The 20,351-nt window shown below is 31.9% G+C and overlaps 1 protein-coding gene across 1 annotated transcript in view; it reads right to left on the bottom strand.

Annotated features, from left to right (window-relative positions):
- Positions 1–17,317, bottom strand: part of LOC127721834 (uncharacterized) — a 32,206-nt gene extending 14,889 nt beyond the window's left edge. Inside the window, exons 1-4 of the mRNA XM_052228643.1 lie at positions 17,261–17,317; positions 14,261–14,497; positions 6,339–6,588; positions 84–184 (exon numbers count right to left, since the gene is read on the bottom strand). Coding sequence (XP_052084603.1) covers positions 84–184; positions 6,339–6,588; positions 14,261–14,494 — 585 coding nt within the window. The 5' untranslated portion in view covers positions 14,495–14,497; positions 17,261–17,317. The remainder of the gene's footprint in view (positions 1–83; positions 185–6,338; positions 6,589–14,260; positions 14,498–17,260) is intronic.
- Positions 17,318–20,351: the final 3,034 nt, after the last annotated feature.

Below are 20,351 nucleotides of genomic sequence, written 5' to 3'. Positions count from 1 at the left end.
TTACGTTGATGTGTATACATAGTACATATTAAGTAAAACATATTCAATTAATAACTGTTTTGAGTGATTGAATAGAAGTATACCTGTAATAGGCCTTTCAGTTTTAGAACAATCTCTTTTTCATGCCACGAATAGCTTATAAATAAGTGCTTGCCTTTTTGTTGTGTTGGTTTATTTGTAATATCTGTAACAGAAATAAACCATGTTCATGTCATTAGAATGATATGATGCACTACCAATGAGACAACTCTTAAACCCAAGAGCAACTATGTAGAAGTAAGCACATGTATGTCAAACGTCCTACCTTCAACAACAATAAAAAAAGCACATATCAAGCTTTCAATTGCGAGAGAAATAATAAATGTGAAACAATTCAAACGAGAAAAAGGACGGTCTCTTTCATTAATAAAACAATAAATGAAGAACAAAAATGCTACAACAAACACACAAAGGAACAAACGACAACCGCTCAATTTACAGGCTCCCTATCGGGAACCTGCACAATTAGAAAGCTGTAGGGTTGCACATGTATGCGGATGCACATTCCTTTCCAAAGCCTTGAACAGTGGTGCAACAACACAACATAAGAACAAACTAACGCATGCACATTCTAGGAAATATTTTTTTTTATATAGATAGAATTAAGTGATACCCTGTTACATTTCAGTGTCCATATTATCGATAACTGTAAAGCATATAGATTTGCAGTGGAATTGCATTTGGAAACCTAAAGTCGAGCAAATACTACACACGGAGTTCAAAGTAAAAATGATACACATTTGTGTTCCTAACTTGGTACTTGCATTTTCCGTAGAAAAAGACATTCGAGTTAATGTGACAATCATTTGGATCAAGCAGGCAAAATTGTATAAACATACTCCACATGCACAGACATACGATACAACTGACATACAAAATATTTAGATAGGACTGCCAAGAAAATAGATGTTGTAGTTTTTAAATTTGGCGAGAGCAATTTTGTCGTTGATAGAACATACCAAATATAGTATATACACTTACTCGTTAAAGTAAAAATTAAGTTAATATGAATACAAGCAGTGGGAAATCTAGTGACAAAATAGTACCTCCCCTGTAAACACTAAAAACTAGGTGTTCTCAATGTTTGTCCCATTTTAGCAAGGACGCTATCAATCATGGATACACGGGAACACGTTCTAGTAAATAAGCAAAATAGAAATATGTTTAAATAAAAACAAAACTTCAATTCAATGTTATCATTTCTCTCCTTAAGTAGCAAGCAAAGAGAACAACAGGATATAGAATCTTGATGTAATACTGGTTTAAAAATTGCTATGCGAATAAATTCCTGGAGTACCAACTTCAATTTTTTTTCAATTGGCTCTATACCTTTCTGGAACATGCTAATCATCCGTATATATATATTGATGAAAAAAAAAACATAGAATGAGCGATTCATTTATCCTACCATCACTCATTTTCCTATCATCACTTGTTTCCTGTAATTTAGGCTTCCCTACAGGACTCTTACAGTTTTAAAGAATTTATTCATCCTAGCAAACATCTTATTTTTTGTTCTTCCCTGCAGGGATTCGAACTCATCTTATTGGGATATCAACACAACACTGCCTGCACTGTGTCCAACCCTCTAGACCACTCGGTCACCTAGACTGAGGTATAATCCAGCTTTCGGTGGCCTAGTTTTACCCTTCATGTTGGTAGAATCTAGAGTTGTAAAACACTACAGTACATATTAGGCATTTATATGGAATTGATTGCAAAATATCTAAAAATCTATCGAAAAGGATCGTAAGATACAGTCACAGAAATAATTATGTTGATATGTATGTCTATACATGTGAAAACTCTACGAAGACGGATCAATCCATTGGATCACAAGTAAAAGTGATACATGGCTGAAAACATTTAAATACAGCTAGATTAGAGAAAGTCATGGAAAAATATCCCGTGAAATCGATTGATATGCAGAAAAGATTGACATTTTTTAAATCAAATTACTTAGCAAATTCAAACGGACTTTATCTCGATGTAAACATTTAATGCGAAAAGATAAAAAAAAAAAACAACGCAAATACATGTACAAAAATCGAGACGACCTTTTTTTTAAATCGTTTATAAAAAAGTAAAAAGATACCTACTTTAAAAAATAGTTATCTTTAATATCTTCACCTGCACAGACAGATTTTTGTTATCCACGAAAAGACAATATTTCTCTATTGAACGTACATGTTAAAGGAGCAGACCGATTTGCTCGATAACTTAGATGTGAAAAAATAAGCTTACTTTGGGAAATTGTTACAGGTTAAACATGCATGTTAAAGATTTTGTGGAACACTCTGAAAATTAGTTACCGCAAAGATCTTTAGATTTTGTATGTACATGATTTTTTCCAGGTTTTTTTTCAGTATGCAGCAAAGATTGGTATTTCAGTTTCACAAGCTTCTAATGCAATTTATCTCGATAAATACAGAACATAAAACATCGTGTATTTGCATGTGTATATCTAATAACACAGTTAAACAAACATTTTTTTTAAATGAACAATTATTATTTAGAAATATCTTTTGATCAGTATCGCCACCGTCATTGTTTTATTGTTGACTTTATTGATTCTATCATAAGACGAGTGAACTTTCTTTTGTTTTTGTTCACTGGATATCCTACTGCAAGGGTAAAGATAATAGAAATAACACTGTAAAAACAATTTTTGTCCGATTCGCACTTTAGGACTTAACTGTACAAGGAATTTCCAATGTTAAAAATTCGATATAAATTACTCTTTAACCTCTAGTTCAGTAGAATGTATAAATGGGACCCAGTTAGAAAGGTTTTGACAGTTAATGGAATGAACATCATCAATATATATATATGTATGTGAAATTAAACAATTTAGCTTCTTTGGTCGTCTTGTTTTTACAAATATCTGATGGAAACTCCGACTCATTTTAAATTAAGAAAAGGTCGATCATAGGAATGCAGACAACCTGCTGGAAAATGCAATAAATGTGTTGCAAATAAGAAACTCCAGGATACTGATCACTTCTGCTGCGGTGGAGCATATTTTAATTTCGGGATTACTTTTTACAAAATATGGAGAATTATATCCCAAAACATTTAATTTGTAGCGTAAGGTACCGTTTTTATGGAGGAATGCATTGTGGATTATTACTTAGATACGTTTTTTTTTCTATTTTTCATTTATTGTTAACACATGACATATGCAAAATCTGTTTGTTCAAAATGTGCTTTAAACTGGTTAATACACAGCTAAGGTATGCATTAACTATCTGGGGTATACTGCACAGGTCAAATATTATCTTATCTTTTTGTGCTGATCTAGAATTTTTCAAAGGCATAGGGGCGTTATTCCATAAGAAAAAGTTTGAAGATTTTAGGACTAAACATAATTTTTTATTCCAATCAAAGGTGTACGTACTCCCTCCTCGCCTTCTTTTGAACCCGCCATGAACTAGGCTATAAATTTGATCAGTTGACTAATTTCCCTAATTTGTACTGCATTTTTGTTATTCAATGTTTACTTACTTTGTGTTGTACCATGTCTCGCAATTTTTAATATGTACCACCTTTGATATTTAGTATCATGATAAATTTTCAATTCTTTTCTCATACTACATGTACTATGAACAATAAATGTATTTACTTTGTAAAATAAATTTTCCGTACTCCATGTCTCCTAACAACAAAATTGTTATATGTACCGATGTACGTTATTTTACTTAACGCTATTTTGTCCAAGATTATAGTCGTCTTTCTATATTGTTTTAAACATCCCTCCCTTTTTAAAAAAAAATTGTAATAATCTTGTGTCAAAGATTAAATTTATTCGTTTTTGTTTTTGTTAATATGTGTTTTTGATTGAGTTTAGCCATTGCAATTGATATTTTGCAGTGTGTCTATTTATATTGTAATGTTATACCTTAACTTCAGGTAAGGGTGAATGTTTGCGCCTGTTGAAACGTTTAAGCCCGATGCATTTGTGTGCACCTGTCCTACGTCAGCAGCCTGTTGTTTAGTGGTTGTGGTTTGTTGATGAGGTTCATAAGTGTTTCTCATTTCTCATTTCATAATATAGATTAAACTAATGGTTTTTCTGTTTGATTGGTTTGACAATAGTCATTTCTGGAGCCCTTTAATGCTTCTTGTTCGGTGAACCAATGCTCCATGTTGAAGGCCGTACTTTGACTAATAACGGTTTACTTTTTACTAATTTTTACTTTATGGGGAGTTGTCTCATTGACACGCATACCCCATCCATCTTTATATATCTAATTACAGTATGTCTGATCAATTTACAAATTTGTATACGCTTTGTGTTTCCAATTATGAAAAAAAGTGTTTCTCATTCTTAAAATTTGTTTTAGCGTGTACAATCTTAATCTTAAATCAGTGCTTCAAAGTCAAATAAGATATTTTTGTTTTGTAATTTCTGTAGATATCAATTTAGCTGAAACCTGATTTGGATTAGTTTTATTCTCAATGAAATATATTACAACTTCTTAAACTTTAATTCCTTTTAGTGCCTATTTTGGGGTGGAATTTCATAAGGTTTATATTATAAGTATATGTCAAAACAGAAAAAAAAAAAACTAATTAGTGGGAGATCAATCCTACTTTGTTTAGATCGGACATGTTTTTAGAATATATGAAAAATTATAGGGGGAGTTAAAGATTGAAATCTAGAACGTTTCTTGATTTGTTTACTTTGCACTGTAAATTTAATAACATCTGTCAAACACAGATTTAAAAACAACTGTAGTAAATGTGGGTTACACGCCAATAAGACTGCAATCAAACGGCAACAACCACCTGAGCACATCTAGAGGGTAATATATAGTGTTCAACAGAAGATAAATGTCTTAACAATACGCCAGCGTTTAAATCGTGTATGTCTATTGAAAAGCTCACTGAGAGCTGATGTTGTATTGTTTTTTTTATCTTGCCGACTTAAACATTTAAAAGAAAACAAATATCTGCCATTAAAACACAATTCACTAAACACTGTAACAATATAGTAGAAAGCCTAACTATTAAAAAAGTTATCATTTAAAAGTTACCAAACTTTTACCACTTAATTGTCGTTAATTGGATATCATCCGAATATTTCTAAACGTTCATGTAAATTGATGACGTCATGTGTTTAAATAGTTAGGAACCAATCAAATCGTTATATACAATTTAATCTTCACGGTTGGAGTGACTCATTGATCCGAACTTCTGTGTCTTTAAGGTCAAAAATGGTCACCTGAGCAGTGCAGGTTGAATGACATCCATCGACTTGATTGATCAATAGATATAACATGGATAATTTAGTTTATAACATGTTAAGTCGTCCTTAAGGAAAATGGAAACTATTCTAACACATATAAAGGCATCTAGAGTGAAAGTAAGATATCGAGATGCAACAAAAGATATGGATAGAGATTTAAAGTTAAACAAATTTTTGGTAATAGCATGATATATCTTTTTTATTACATTTCAGTAAATGCAGTTTTCTCCTTTTGTGCTCTAAATTATTAGGACCTTATTTTCGTTTTCTGGAGTTATGTTTTACGTTTTGTAATTCCTATAACCGGATATTTTTACGTAAACATGATATACAGTTAGTGTAAACTGTTTAGAAATTTTATCATGTCTTGTTTTTTATACATTTTTAAAATCATTCTTTTCGTATATTTGTATCGAAAATTCCAGAAACATTTATTCACGAATCAAAATCTTTTTTTTTTTTCCTAATGTATTTATCTGAATAACAAACACGAACTTGTTATTTTATGATTGTAAAGACTTATATATTGATCTGCTATAAAAGGCACCAACGACGTACCAGGACAAAAATTATATTGTATTTGTAGTAAACTCTTATTATGCTTACCGGAAAACTTTATTTCAAAAAGACTTGACTGTTTTGATCTTTTAATGCATACATGCTTCTAGTATACGAGACTCAAAACTACCAGTATCACTCGTTCTTTATATATCTTTATCTCTTTTAACAAAAATCAATGATCAATGTAACTGGTTAAAAAAAATAGAAAAATTATAAATAGAGCGTTTTGGATACGGTATTGGTTTAGTTAATGTTGACCATTGTTCGCTTAGTACATGCAATAATTGTTCATATTATTATCCCTTCGAGTTAATTGCTATTTGATTATTCTTTAAGGCATACAATATCCTTACTGCATTACATTATAACCTTAGACGATACGAATTTCCTTAGTTTGTGTAATCATACGACACCTGTTCATTTTTCAAAAAAAGTTATCCATTTTGTTAACTACTTTGGGAATAGAACATACAATCAATGAGTGTAATACCTTTCTTTTCTTTCTTTGATATTCGCTCAATATTGTATAAAAGTCCCGTGACGTTATTTTTTACTGCTTTGTCTGAAGATTTCGATAACATCTCTAATCTGGCTAACAAAGTTTTTGATGATTTTACATGTGTAGCAACGTCATCATCAAAAGTCATAGTCCACAAAACTCTTGCTGTCAAGGCTTGTACTTCTGGTTTATCGAGGTTTAAAATGGCCTCGAATAATGGTAAAGCACCAGCTTCTAATATCTGAAAAAAAGTTTAATACATTCATCAAACATTTCATCTAACTAGAATATTTTACCTCTTTACGCATGTTAAGCATTTCATATTCCTTTGTAAAGTTACTGTTGATATAGATTATCATTGAATGATTGTTGTGTAGGTAATAACATAATCTATATGAATTATTTCCTTGTGGACGCTATTGCAAATTTTTTGTCAGAACATCTGTACTATTGTTTTAAATAAACATGTTGTATGATTGCTTGTCAGTACACAAACTGCGTTGTTTTCAGAACATCGGTATATTTGGTTATCAGTACACTTGTCGCCTTACTTATTTATTTACCTATCTTTTAATTATTTATAAATTTTGTCTGTTGTTTTTCAGTACAACTGTCTTCATGTTTGTTTATTTTTTTCATTAATCAGGTTGATTGTCTGCCTTGTCTGCTCATCTGGTGTTGTTGTCGGTACATCTGTTTCATTAGTTGTCAGTTTGCCTGTCTCGTTGTGTGTCAGTACATGTGTCGTTGTTTTAGTACATTTGTCAGTTTGCATGTATCGCTGCTTTGTAGTACACCTGTCTTGCTCATTGTCAGTACATCTGTTTCGTTGATTGTCTGTACTTGCTTCGTTATATATCAGTACACATGTCTTATTATTTGTTATTAGATTGTTTTGATGTCAGTGCCCTGTTATGATGTTTATTAATTCTCATGTCTCTTTGTTTGTCATTTCATATGTCTTCTTGTAGTTTGTTAGTATACCTGTTTTGTTGGTTGTCAATACGCATATCTCATTGTTTGTCAGGACACTTTGACATGTATATAGCTATACAAAACATCACTTGACTCTGTGACGTAATTCATTTGTCGACTAGTTATCTAATTAGTCGTATATATGACTGCATTATAATTGTTGGAAAATGTCTTATCAAAAGATACGAAAAGAAATATTTCTTGTATAAATTGTCACTTAATATATATTATCAAAACATTAAGGACAAACCAGGGTTCCAACATAGTACGATAAATATAATTATATTTAGTCTAGTTCCTACTCTATAGAAAATTCTAAACCATTTGGTAAAAGCGTTTTTATTTTTACATTATTTGTATAAAGATTAGTGAGACAAGTAGTCGAATACTGTTGCATCTGAGATATAATAATGTTAACAGTTAAATTCCTAGTCTTTTTCTTAATCCGTGCGACTTCAACATTGACAATTTTACATTCGGTATGATTGTATTCAAGGTGATAGCACCGTAAACGACACATGTCAGACTTGGTCTTAAATTTGTTAAGGTGTTAAATTCACAACATGCTTTGTGTTCATTGTCGGTTTTGCCATTCATTTGTTTCATCGTCAAATTTTCAAATTTTCAATCAAAATATTTAGAAGAGATATGTGTCCAAAGAATGTATCCTGAATAGATTTCTAGAATAAAACAATGTTTGCTTTCTTTTTACGAGAGGGAATCAGCACATGTTTCCTACATTTGTTTTAATGAATCTTTTTTGTTGTTAAAGTATTTGAATATTTCCACCTTTAACAACTTTTAAAACAACATTGATATACTTCGACATCTGTCCCTGCTTCCAATATGAGCATTCTGGTGACTTTGATGAAGAGTTGTCTCAATGGCACACGTACCATATCTTCTAATTTATGTTCTGGTGACCCGTCAATTACTTGTATAATTAGAAAAGTTCAACGAAGAGTCATACAACTAAATTATAGTTAAAATAGTTTAAAATTGTCTTCTTTTTTCGATTACTATTGTTATTCGTTTCTTAGTACTCCTATCTGTTGTTTGTCAAATATGTTTACACAATTTTGGCTACTGGATCCCAATTATTGTAAATATCAAAACTTTGTATGTTCCAAAACAAAAGAAACGCATAGCTCGGATGAATACTTCAAAAAGTAAAATATATATTTTACAAGGTAAAATGTAACGATCAGTTGCATCTTCGAATTTTTGCGGGTTAGTTTTAAAATTTGAATGCCCGTTCGTTTGATTTAGCTCTCTTTCACATGAAATTTACGACCTGCTAAAAAAGGAATTTGACCTTTTTCACCGCGAAATTTAGATAATGTTTTTCCCGAAAATTTGTGTGGTCATCTCAACTGTTATACTTTTCAGCATATAAGGACCAAGTTTGCAGATTTAATTAATCACGACGTTAAAACACTGTCATGCCAAGATTTTACCCTGCTATTCGAAATATCGTGTGAAGTGAAGATCGCTACATGAGGGTATCTGATCTACGTAAGCGTTGCCGCAATATTCACTGCAGTTTGAATACCAGGATTGAGAGGAATCAGCTCACAAACAGTCCGCAATCGACTGCCACAACAACAACAACGGCTTTAGATCCTGGAGACCGTTTTTAGACCTGCTTTTAGGCCTTTACACAGACGGAAATAGTCCGATGGTGCAACAGATTGAAGAGCTGGACATTCCGGGTAGAATCTGGTTCAGTGATGACTCTCGTTTTATGCTTTAAAAACGTGATGGACGAACTCGTGTCTACTGGCACATGAATGAACGTTTTATATCCTCGTGTGTACGAGAAGTGGACAGCTTCGGTGAAGGAAGTGTCATGGTGTTTGCGGCTATCTCTAATTACCGTAAGACGGAATTGTTACAGGTTCTTGGTAATCACACAGCGCCCTTTACAATGGACTACCTTAAGCAGAATAACATCAATGTGATTGATACCTTGGGCTTCCAAATCACCGGACTTGAATCATATTGAACAAATATGGGACAAACATGTGCGCAAGCGTAAACCCCTACCGCAGATCTTTGATTAGCTCCGACAAATCTTGCAACAGGAATGGCGACCCATTCCACTCAACAACAAAAGATCATTGATAGCATCCGTGCCGAGGGGATGCGTAGCATTCTTAGTAACGAGAGGTGGTCTTACATGGTAATAACTTCAACGGAACCGGACGTAACTCTAATTTTGATCAATTGACATATAATCATCACTCTCGAGGGCATTGCCTGTCATCTTCTCAATCAAACACGTTTTGCGCGAATATCTTTTATAGTTATTGTAAAATTTCTATTTAAAATACTTGTATTAAAATTATTTAAAAATCCATTATGCGTGTTATCTTTTGCAGAGCATAGTATGTCTGTTTAATTTACTCACCCAATGCTGTCAAATAACTATCAACAACTGTCATACAAGTGAGTGGTTTAGCTAGTTATAAAACAAGTTTTAACCTTCAGTTTCATTCGGAAAATGCCTGTACCAAGTCTGTAATATGGCGGCTTTTTTCAGTTGTTTTTTTCAATTGTTCCGTTGATTGTTTAACTTTGATTTTGTCAGTTTTTGTGGACTACCTCTTTTTGAATAAACTTTGAGGAATGATTGTGATAATAATTTTTCAAACATTACCAAGCTAGCCTTGAATATTTCTGAGAAGGATGATGAGAGAAAGACACCGACTATATAATAACAGGACCCGATTGTAAAATCAAAGCGGTATACACAAACCTGAAATAATTAGTTAAAAATACTAATTTAATAATGTATCATACATAGTAACAGCTGGCGACACATCAAACTAAACGATAGTTTACTCTTTTGTAAAATGAATAAAGGAAAGAAACAGCCAGAGTACAAACTTGAAAACAAAATGCAGTTACATAAAATGATACAGTTGACAGGGAAAACAAGTAAACTATCAATTCCGTGTCAATGTCTACTAACGACAATGAAATTAGAAAAATGCAAGAAATAAGAATTTCAAATTTCAAAAGGAAGAACTACACCCATAATCAGTATTGTAAATGGCGTAAATCATCTGAATAAAGAACTCAATCATAACAAAGCAAGCAGACCAACTAACCTCTAGAATACTGCACGAACGTTATCCTGCACTAGTTTCAACAGTATCTTCCATGTTCTATAAATCAAAGACTCTTAAACAAACATCAACAGACGGAAAACACACATTTGTATGACCAATCTACAAGAAGAAACTACTGTCTCTTTTACTTGCATCCTATGCAAGCTAACAGAGAAACTCGTAGTATCTAACCTTATGAAAACAGGTTAAGAAAAAAAAATGAAATATCCAAACTCAAACATGGCTTAATAAATAAGTCATCATGCAAAAAATTAAAGTACATGCCGGATGCATGCTGTACCATTTACGATGAGTAGTAAAAATGCTAATAGACAGGATAGTTGTGTAGTTTGTAAAACAAAAAGATTGTACTAGCCATGTACACCTGCTATACAAGCTAAAACTGGTTGTTTTTACCTGTACATGTTGATTGTCGGTACAAATACATTGTTGTTGTTCACTACACTTATCTCCTTATTTTAAAACATCTTTTTCTTAACATTTTGATCCTTTTAGCACACTAGTTCTGATGTTTGCCAGCAGCAGTACACTGCTCTCGTTGTTTGTTGCAAACGGAAGGTGGAAATTAGTTTCCAGGACATAATTATCGCAGTATGTCTGTACACCTCTCTGTTGTTTGTCGATACACCTAAATATCTTTTTTTGTTCTGTAATACATTTTCGTCCTTTGTCAGTACACATTGATGTTATTCTGCTTAAGGTTGTCCATTGTCTTGTTATTTGTTGGTAGACACGCGTTACTATTTGTCCGAACATTTGTTTTATATACATGTATGCACACTTTTGTCCTTGTTTGGTATCATATATGTCTGGTTGTTCGTTCAAATATCGCCTATTTTCACTATTCCTGACTCGTATATTTTTATATGTTGCGTTCGTATATTGTATGCTCTTATAAGCATTCTTTGTGAGTCTTCTTTTAAACACATTGGGGATCAATGTTTAATTTGAATTATGGTGTTTCCTAAGTGGTGCAGATGATAAGCCCAACATCCTTTTGATGTGATCTGATAATTGTTTTTTAATTGGAATCAATTATAATTGTTGAAGATGTTTTTTATTTAACAGCAAACAGCATCTTAATATTAACAACATACTTCATATGGAACATAAAAGAGGATGCTCTAAGATAACTATCCCTACTGAAACTTTAAAATGGGTTATTCCCGCAAACTATTATGATTATATAATTATCATGCTGTGATATAAACCTTTGATAATAACCTTTTGCTTCTACACAGATTTCTAAACAGTATTATATGAAAGAATACAGAGACACTTTTATCAATATTTACTTTTTGAAATTGTGTGATCATATTTTTCTTGGCTGTATACGCTGAATATTAAACAACACTAAAAATGCTAGACACAGTCTTGCATAGAGGGAAAATTTCATATATTTTCTAAATTATAAAATGGTTAAGTTGAGATATAAATCTGTCATCCACCACTGATTAGGGGACAGATAATATAGCTTAAAAACATATGTTTAAAACAAAAAATGAGTCTGTAAATTTTTGACAAACCCTCAAGTACAGAAATGATGATGTTAATGGTAAATATTCTGATTTTAATTTTTACATCTACACATGACCTCATCAGATATTAAAAAGATGAAGGTGCTGCACTTGAATTTTATATATAAGCATTGGAAATTGAGATCATCATGGTCATTGAATCTTAGTTTTAGTTTTACTTTTTTAATAATGATGATAAATTACAACAGCTTAATAAAGTTCATCACATAAATATTAAGTTGTTGTTACTATAATACTTTGAGAGCGAAACTCCATCCTCTAATCGATTGATTGATTGTCAAAAACATGTTAGAAGAAATAAAGAAAAAACATTAGAAATTCTGTACAATTTTCAAAAAGTCCATTAAACAGAGACGTTATAGGGAAAAAACAATGGTGATATTACCCCCTCAAACCAGCCTTCCAATAAGAATTACAACTTTTCCATTAGTACTAATAATTTCTATAGAAGAACTGGGTTTGCTATCTTATAAAAAAAACATATTACAATTGTTTAGTTAGGGGCATTACTTAAACAAGTTATTTTCAAAATTACCTACCTATACAAGTTATGTTGAAAACCAGGTTATTTCATATGTTACTTTTATATCATGTATAAGTAACTTTTGTTAATATTATTATTATAGGTGTCCATTAATACAGGTTTTACTAGCTTTAGCATATTCCCATGAATATAAAACTAATCCTCCTGAAACACTAATTGCCTCGCTTCTGGGTCAAATATTGGTCCTTTGGGACTATTAAAATATAATTTTCCTGTCTAATCTTAAATATAGACGTAATTAAATAGATTGAACCTTGTGATATAATTAAGGCTTGAAGTTATTTATAATTTGTAATCTAAAACAATTTCATATGTTCTTTAAATAATTGTAAGTACTCATTTTTTAAAGATGTATAAAATAATTTATAAAGGTAATATTGTTGTCCTTATTTATAAAGTAACCTTATACATGTTATATCTCTATACTCATCTCCAATTTGATGAATACCTAATTTTATTTAATAAAATGATGTAAAAATTCTCAAAAAATACATTTAGTCCATGCTTCTATTGACATTGAAATAACTATTTAGTTATTAAATATTCTTTTTAAAAACAAAAAAACATATAAGAAAAAAAAATAACTTGTTTAGTATCGCCCCCTCACTGTTCTGTGTGTCTTGATGACTTTTATGTTGCATGTCATAGTATAAACTATATTTAAATTATACAATCTGATTGTTATTTGAGAAATTTTTCAATGTTAAAAAAGAATGATTGTTAAAAATTATAAGAAAATATTTTAACGAATTTTACTTTCTATTCCATAGTTTTGTAAAACAACATGCAAAATGTATTTGAATATATATATACCGGATGTTAAATCAGGTGTAAATTGAGCTACCTCTAAAATGCTTTACTTTCCTTTCTATAGAAGTGCTATAGATTTGATTAACATCTTAACGGATCATTATAACTATTGCCACATATACTTCTGCGAAGAACCTACGTAAAAAGCTCCGAGCATCCTCCGAGCGTGCACGGAGATTCCTCGAAAGAATAAATATATGATCCCTTGGTAGTTCAGTATTGCTTGTCTCATATCAAAGATACAAGCAATGTAGACAAGGCATTTTGGTATGGAATTTGCAGACCAAGACTGTTATAGCTCTCGAAGGTACAAAACCAAAAATTCTTTGACCACGAAATTACAATTGCTAAGCATTTAATTATTCTTATTGGAGTTTATATGTTAAAAGTTTAGAATTATCATTGTTTTCTAAAAATACATATTTTCCAATCGTTTTAATGTATTTTTTTTTATTTTTCCTTTTCATTGATAATTAAAGGCAACAGTAGTATACCGCTGTTTAGAAGTCAAAAATCAGTTGACAGAAAAAAAAATACGGATTACAAACTAAAACAGAGGGAAACATATCTATAATTAGAGAAAAACAAAGGAACAACAGGAACACTAAAATGCAACAAAAACAAACGCCAACATACATAAAAACAAACTATTTGATAACAATTGAAAAATATCTGACTTGGTACAGGACATTTTAAGAAACAATGGTGGGTTCAACCTGGTGTTATGGCTAGCCAAATCTCCCGTTTATATGGCAATGTTAACAAATATCGCTAAAATGGCAACACTACGTGACAGATATATAGTACAAATTTACGGGAGAACACTCATCACAGAGAAACACATAAACAAATGATAGAATAGTCGACACAACATGCAAACGTGGTATCTTATATTTTAAATAGAAAATTTACCTTCTTCTTATTTGAATCAGCGCAGGCTAACTTATCGATACCACCCAACAGTTCAGTTAATGTATAATAATAATTGTAGCATTGTGTTGACTCATTCAGATATTTGAGTATAGACGAAATAACTCCTTCGGCATCAACTAGCATATCGATTTCACTGTCATCACAAGTCTCAGCTGCTGCTAGTGTGGCTGCGATGCGTAATTTTTCTTTCTTGCAACTAAATAGAGGTACCATTGCCTTGACATATCGCAAAAAAAAGATAGAATTAACCATTTCAAATAATTTTTCTTTAAAACGCTTCAAATGGTGTCAACATTATCATAAAGTTATGTTTATATATAACGTCTTTATTTAAGTCAACGATCTTTCTAACGAAGGCGCTGGATCGTTACGAGTTACGATACATGTAGACAATAAATAAATAATATAAACGCCAAAAAAGTGTACAGAACAGCACCAATATTAAAAAAAGGAAACAATAAATGTGAATATTTCGGATAACAGATATCCTTCGTCAGTATGATTAGATGTAAATTGAATCATACCAATCTATTCTGATTTAACTATAACAATCTTGAAAGTTGTACAATTAAAACCGAACACAGCAACGCTTGTACAATTCTAAAATTTCAAAAACTGACGTTAGGATACTGCATAGATATGCTTCTAACAAAAATAGTAATGTGCGATATGAACTGTTACATTTCGAAAATTTCACAAGTGACGAAAGTTAAGATAAAACAACAAAGACTGCGTACAAAAGACATTCATAATTAACAGCACCGACTTATTTGAGCTAGTATAATACTCAAATTTCAAATTTGATGACGATATATTCAACTAATTACAACAGAGGCTGCGTATTTAAACATCCCAAATAAAAAGCAGTTTGATAATTATTATTTTTGTTTTCAATTTTGACAAAGGTTAACCAATTGAACGTAGCTAAATATTTAACGAAACAGAAGAAATTAAGATTCATCATGACAAATTGACAAAAATGGATGTGTTTACTCGAAAAGTAAAAACTTACAGCAGGATAAGTTGAAAGACCACATCCATTAGATATATTGAAGTTAAATGCATTTTTATTTTCAGAAAGATAAAATCTTAATGCACATTTGTTTTGATAACTGCTGATGATGATAGGATTACTTATGTTTATTTGATGGTTTTCTAGTTTGAATCGATCTGATAAGCCTTTTTCATCTGATTTTTATAATTTGTTCTTACGAATTGCTGTATCACCACTATCCCAGGTTAGACAAAGGGATGAGCGTTCAAAATCAGGTTTCACCCCGCCCCATTTCTTATGTGTCTGTCCAAAGTGAGGAGCCTGTAGTTCAGTTGTTGTTGTTGGTTGATTATAATATTTGTTTATCGTTAATTGTATAATTATAAATTAGACCGTTAGTTTTTTTCAATTGAATAGATTAATATTTTTCATGTCGGGGCCTTTTATAGCCGACTGTATGGTATGGGTTTTCTCCCATTGTTGAAAGCCGTAAAGTTGTCTATAATTGCTTACATATATTCATTTGCACTTTGGTGTATAGTTGTCTCATTGGCACTCATACGACATCTCCTTATTTTCATAAAAACATGATTTACATTTGATACTGTTCACTCAATTACACCCGATGAGTATTCTAATGACTTATACGTGTCTATTGTCCTTTTATTGTCAATATCAATAAGTACAATACTGTGGATACCTTTATTTTCGTGGGTATCAGTTTTCAGGGAGTGAGAAAATCTTGCATTTTTGTTGATATTTGAGTTCGTTGTTTTGCCAATCTATATATAGATAGTTTGTAATTCGTTGAACATGTTGAACATTTGAAATCGTGGTTCACCTGTACCAACGAAACCAACGACAATTGGTATCCAACGAATAATAATGAATCCACAGTATAATACAATGGTTACCTAAGAGGGGCAAAAAAGAAAATTAGACCAACTCAGTTTATTCAAACACCTTTCGCAGGAAACAAATGCCTATCAAAATTCAAAAAAGATTTTCTCGCTGTGAAATACAAAATACATTCAACTTATATACATATGTAACTAGTAGAAGTTCGGCCTCAAAACTGTTCCAACTGCACAGGTTTGTCTGTATTCAGAATAAATGTTTGGGTGTACGAACAGCCACATTTGTCGTTGTGTTGTGATGCAACTTAATTGTTTCATTCCAAAGTCCGAAATAAAACAAAGCACTCAAGGACAATTATTTTACCAAAACAAATGGCATATCAGCCATTTTACCATAACGTTACATAAAATAGCATGTGATTGTTAGCGCGTTTAATATCTGTTTTCTTCATGTGAATATGCTTTTTCTTCAAAATTTAGTTCATATAGAAGATTCTCCTATAATAATATTAAAACGGAATACTTATCTATATCACTGCAACCTTAATGGCAGTGATTATTTTTCAGTATGTCAAAGTCATTAAAAATATGTAAGATTGTTTTGTGATTGTTTTCATATTGTATTGGCTAGCCGCAAAACCAGGTTCAACCCACCATTTTTTCTTAAAATGTCCTGTACCATGTCAGGAAAATGGCAGTTGTTATCTTATAGTTCGTTTATGTGTGTGTTGCATTGTCGTATTGGTTTTTTGTTGCACTTCAGTGTTTCTGTTGTTTCGTTGTTTTCCTCTTATAGTTGATGTGTTTACCTCAGTTTTAGTATGTAACCCGAATTTATTTTCTCTCAATCGATTTATGACTTTCGAACAGCGGTATACTACTGTTGCCTGTATGTATACTATGGTGTTTTACTGGTAGAAAAAAAGCCACATTATAGAGGAAATCTGAAGAGATAATGGAAGAAAAGATAGCACAACTAAACTTGGTTTTTCTTAAGTATATTACTTTCATCATTCTTAGCTGTTTAATTCAACACGGTTTTCTCACTATTGGCAGTTTTATTGTTCCATTCTTGGATGAATTATGCCAGATTTTTGAATATCTATTTCTTTTAATACATTATAATACCTCAGCCGTCTTACTCTCACTAACAAGCTGCGAAACTGGAACCAAGCGAGCTATGTTATGTATTGTAGCTACAATTGCCTCAATAAGATTGTAAATATGCTGCAAAATCATAGAAAACTTTTGATAAATACTAGTACCAGATTTGATACGAAAAACGTATGAATCTTTTTAAGTTCTTCCTCAAAATTTATAACAATATGAATTAGATATCAATAGATATAGCTCTTCTACAAAATTATCTTAATTAATCTTGTTCATTTAATACAGAATTAATACATATATATTTTTATACAGTTCTCCATCGTCCCTTATGCATTATTTTGAAGCAATCGCATTGAAAAAGATGAAATGGAGAAAAGATCCTTTTTTTAACTTTCCATTGCAAAAAAGAAAGTGACGATGCCATCAACTTAGGCAATATCCTTCATCATAAATCAGGTTCTTCGAAAATACATCTTTATTTCAAATATCATTCTAACCTATCTTTTCTCAAACCTATACCAAACAATTGCAACTTACATTTTCAATTACAAACATGTGTTGCAGGGTCAAAAGTCTAAATCTCCTGATTGAACCTATGCTAGTTCCCCATTCGTATATAATCCGGCTGGCCGCGTTATTACTGGAGACCTTAACATTGTCAATAACACTTCTCATTTTATCCAAGGCCGGAACTATCGTTAGCCTTAATCAATCAATTTTAAACCCAACTTCACTATACTGATTGATTCAGACGTATGCCAGACAATGGGTTAAAGGCGAGAAAGAAGACGTAGGTACTCCTACTGAATTGATTAAGTTGTGAAGTCGTTGATACAAATCAGAATTGAGAAACGGAGTGGGTCTAGGAATATCTATACTACATTAGTCTTTTTCAAAGATCCAACAGGACAAATATGTTGTTGTCCCCGCAGATAAAGCCCAAAACGACATCGTTTGTGTGTGTAAATTACATTACATAAACTACTTGATAAATAAATTAGTCATCGACAATTCGTTTGGAAATTCAACATATATTCTAACGGCAATTACCAAAGAAGAAATCCAGGATTATCAAAGGACTGTTCTAGGTTCCTGTGAAATTTCAGCTAAAGATGATAAACTGAATCTTCCTTGCTGTACTGGATACCTAAACTACACAAGTGTCCCAACAAACAACGTTATATTGCTGGGTCTTCAAAGTGCTCAACGAAAGCGATTTCTAAATTGTTAACATCAATTTTATCAGCAATCGAAGTTATTGTGGAACTACATATTCTAGTGGTGGTGTGAATCCGATGTGGAAACTCAAATATCCAAAGATCGTTTAGAGTACATGTGAGATAAGATTTTTCATCTTGCAATAGCATTAAACCATTTGACTTTTTTACACTTTACAATAGTATTCCTCATTCCAAACTGAAAGACAAATTGAAAGTGTTGGTCCTGCTTGGTTTCACAAGAAAGAATAATCAAACGCAGATACAAGTACCTTGTCTTAAGGAGGGATAAATCCTACTTTGTGGGTCAAAAATCACTGTGATTCAAACAGAAATTCTTTAAAACTGACATTATCAAGATGCTTATCTCATGATTGACAACAAATTTGAAACGTTTTGATGACGTGTTTTTCATCAAACAATCGGCGTTTCCATGGAAACCAACTGTACTCTTCTGTTTATCGACTTGTTCCCTCATTCATTTGAGGCTGGCTTCAAACGGGAACTTCTTAGGAAAAATAAACAGAAGTTCACAGTATCATTTAACTTCACTTTCCGCTATATTAGTACGGTGACAAATAAAGTAAATTGGAAGCATGCTCTAGGAATGCTCCACGAATGAAGCTAGTCATATTTATGTTTGATTGCCAGAGATTAGTGATACATACCCTCGTTTGCAACATGTAAGAAAATGAAAAAAATATCTTTATCTACTGAAATTATCGACAAAAAAATATTCATAATTAAGACTTAGCTATGCAATAATATATGGCCACATATAAAAATATTTTTGGTAAAGTTTTGTTAAAATGCCATAAAGAACAGAGGAGAAATAAGAACTGTAAAGTAAACACCCGGTCAATGATGTAATGAAAAAAATGATGAAATTCTTGGCTGATTATTAAAACTTAAAAGGATGTTAGAACTATAAAAATTAGTCTTCATGTTCATGACACTTTAGTATGTGAAGTTTGTTTTTATGTTAATAAATAAATCAGTACTACAGCAATAGCAAGATGTGTCCCCCTTTTTTGTCGTTTGTTGATGTGGTTCATAAACGTTTCTCGATTCTAGTTTTTTTTTATAATAGATTAGACCGTTGCAATGGTTTTCCCGTTTGAATGGTTTTACACTAGTCATTTTTAGGGCCCTTCATAACTTACTGTTCGGTTTGAGCCAAGGCTCCGTGTTGAAGATCGTTCTTTGACCTATATGGTTTACTTTTACAAATTATGACCTGGATGGAGAGTTGTCTCATTGGCACTCATACCACACCTTCTTATATCTATAAACAATGGAACATATAGCAGACTTGAAAGCCATATATATATATATATGTGTGTGAACTACAAACAAAAACGATTCACAGAGATATTACACTTCAAAAGAAGTGGATGTCATTTTATCTTACCTCCTATACATTTCTAGGAATATGATTGGTTAAAAGCGTCCGCGTGGAGACCGTGTATATTCCATATTAGGTTAGTAGGGAGCTCAAGGCGGGGCTTATTTCAATACACGTTAGTAGTGGAGTTACGACTTTAGAACTATTTAATTATTCAAATGTATTGAAAGTTCTGTTTAATTTTGGTTTATAAGGGTTGTTGATATTAAATTGTTATTGTTGAAATTAGTTTTTCTGTGCAGACCGATAGAAGTAGGTTCTTAAAATTGTACACTTGAACACTTCAATATAAAAATAAGAAGATGTGGTATGATTGCAAATGAGACAACTCTAGTCTAAATTCAACAAATAAATAGTCGGTAAGATAAATTCGTTACATAGTGTGCTAGTGACCTAATACGATATATACGGGGTCAGTAAATTCTATATGGGGTTCGAGCTCGCTCTCACCCCATATGGAATTTACTGACCCCGTATATAGCGTATT

This window comes from Mytilus californianus, unplaced genomic scaffold, assembly GCF_021869535.1.
Source record: "Mytilus californianus isolate M0D057914Y unplaced genomic scaffold, xbMytCali1.0.p SCAF_12, whole genome shotgun sequence".
Lineage (NCBI taxonomy): Eukaryota > Metazoa > Mollusca > Bivalvia > Mytilida > Mytilidae > Mytilus > Mytilus californianus.
The sequence above is the reverse complement of the archived record's forward strand: the minus strand, read 5'-3'. Positions and strand labels throughout refer to the sequence as shown.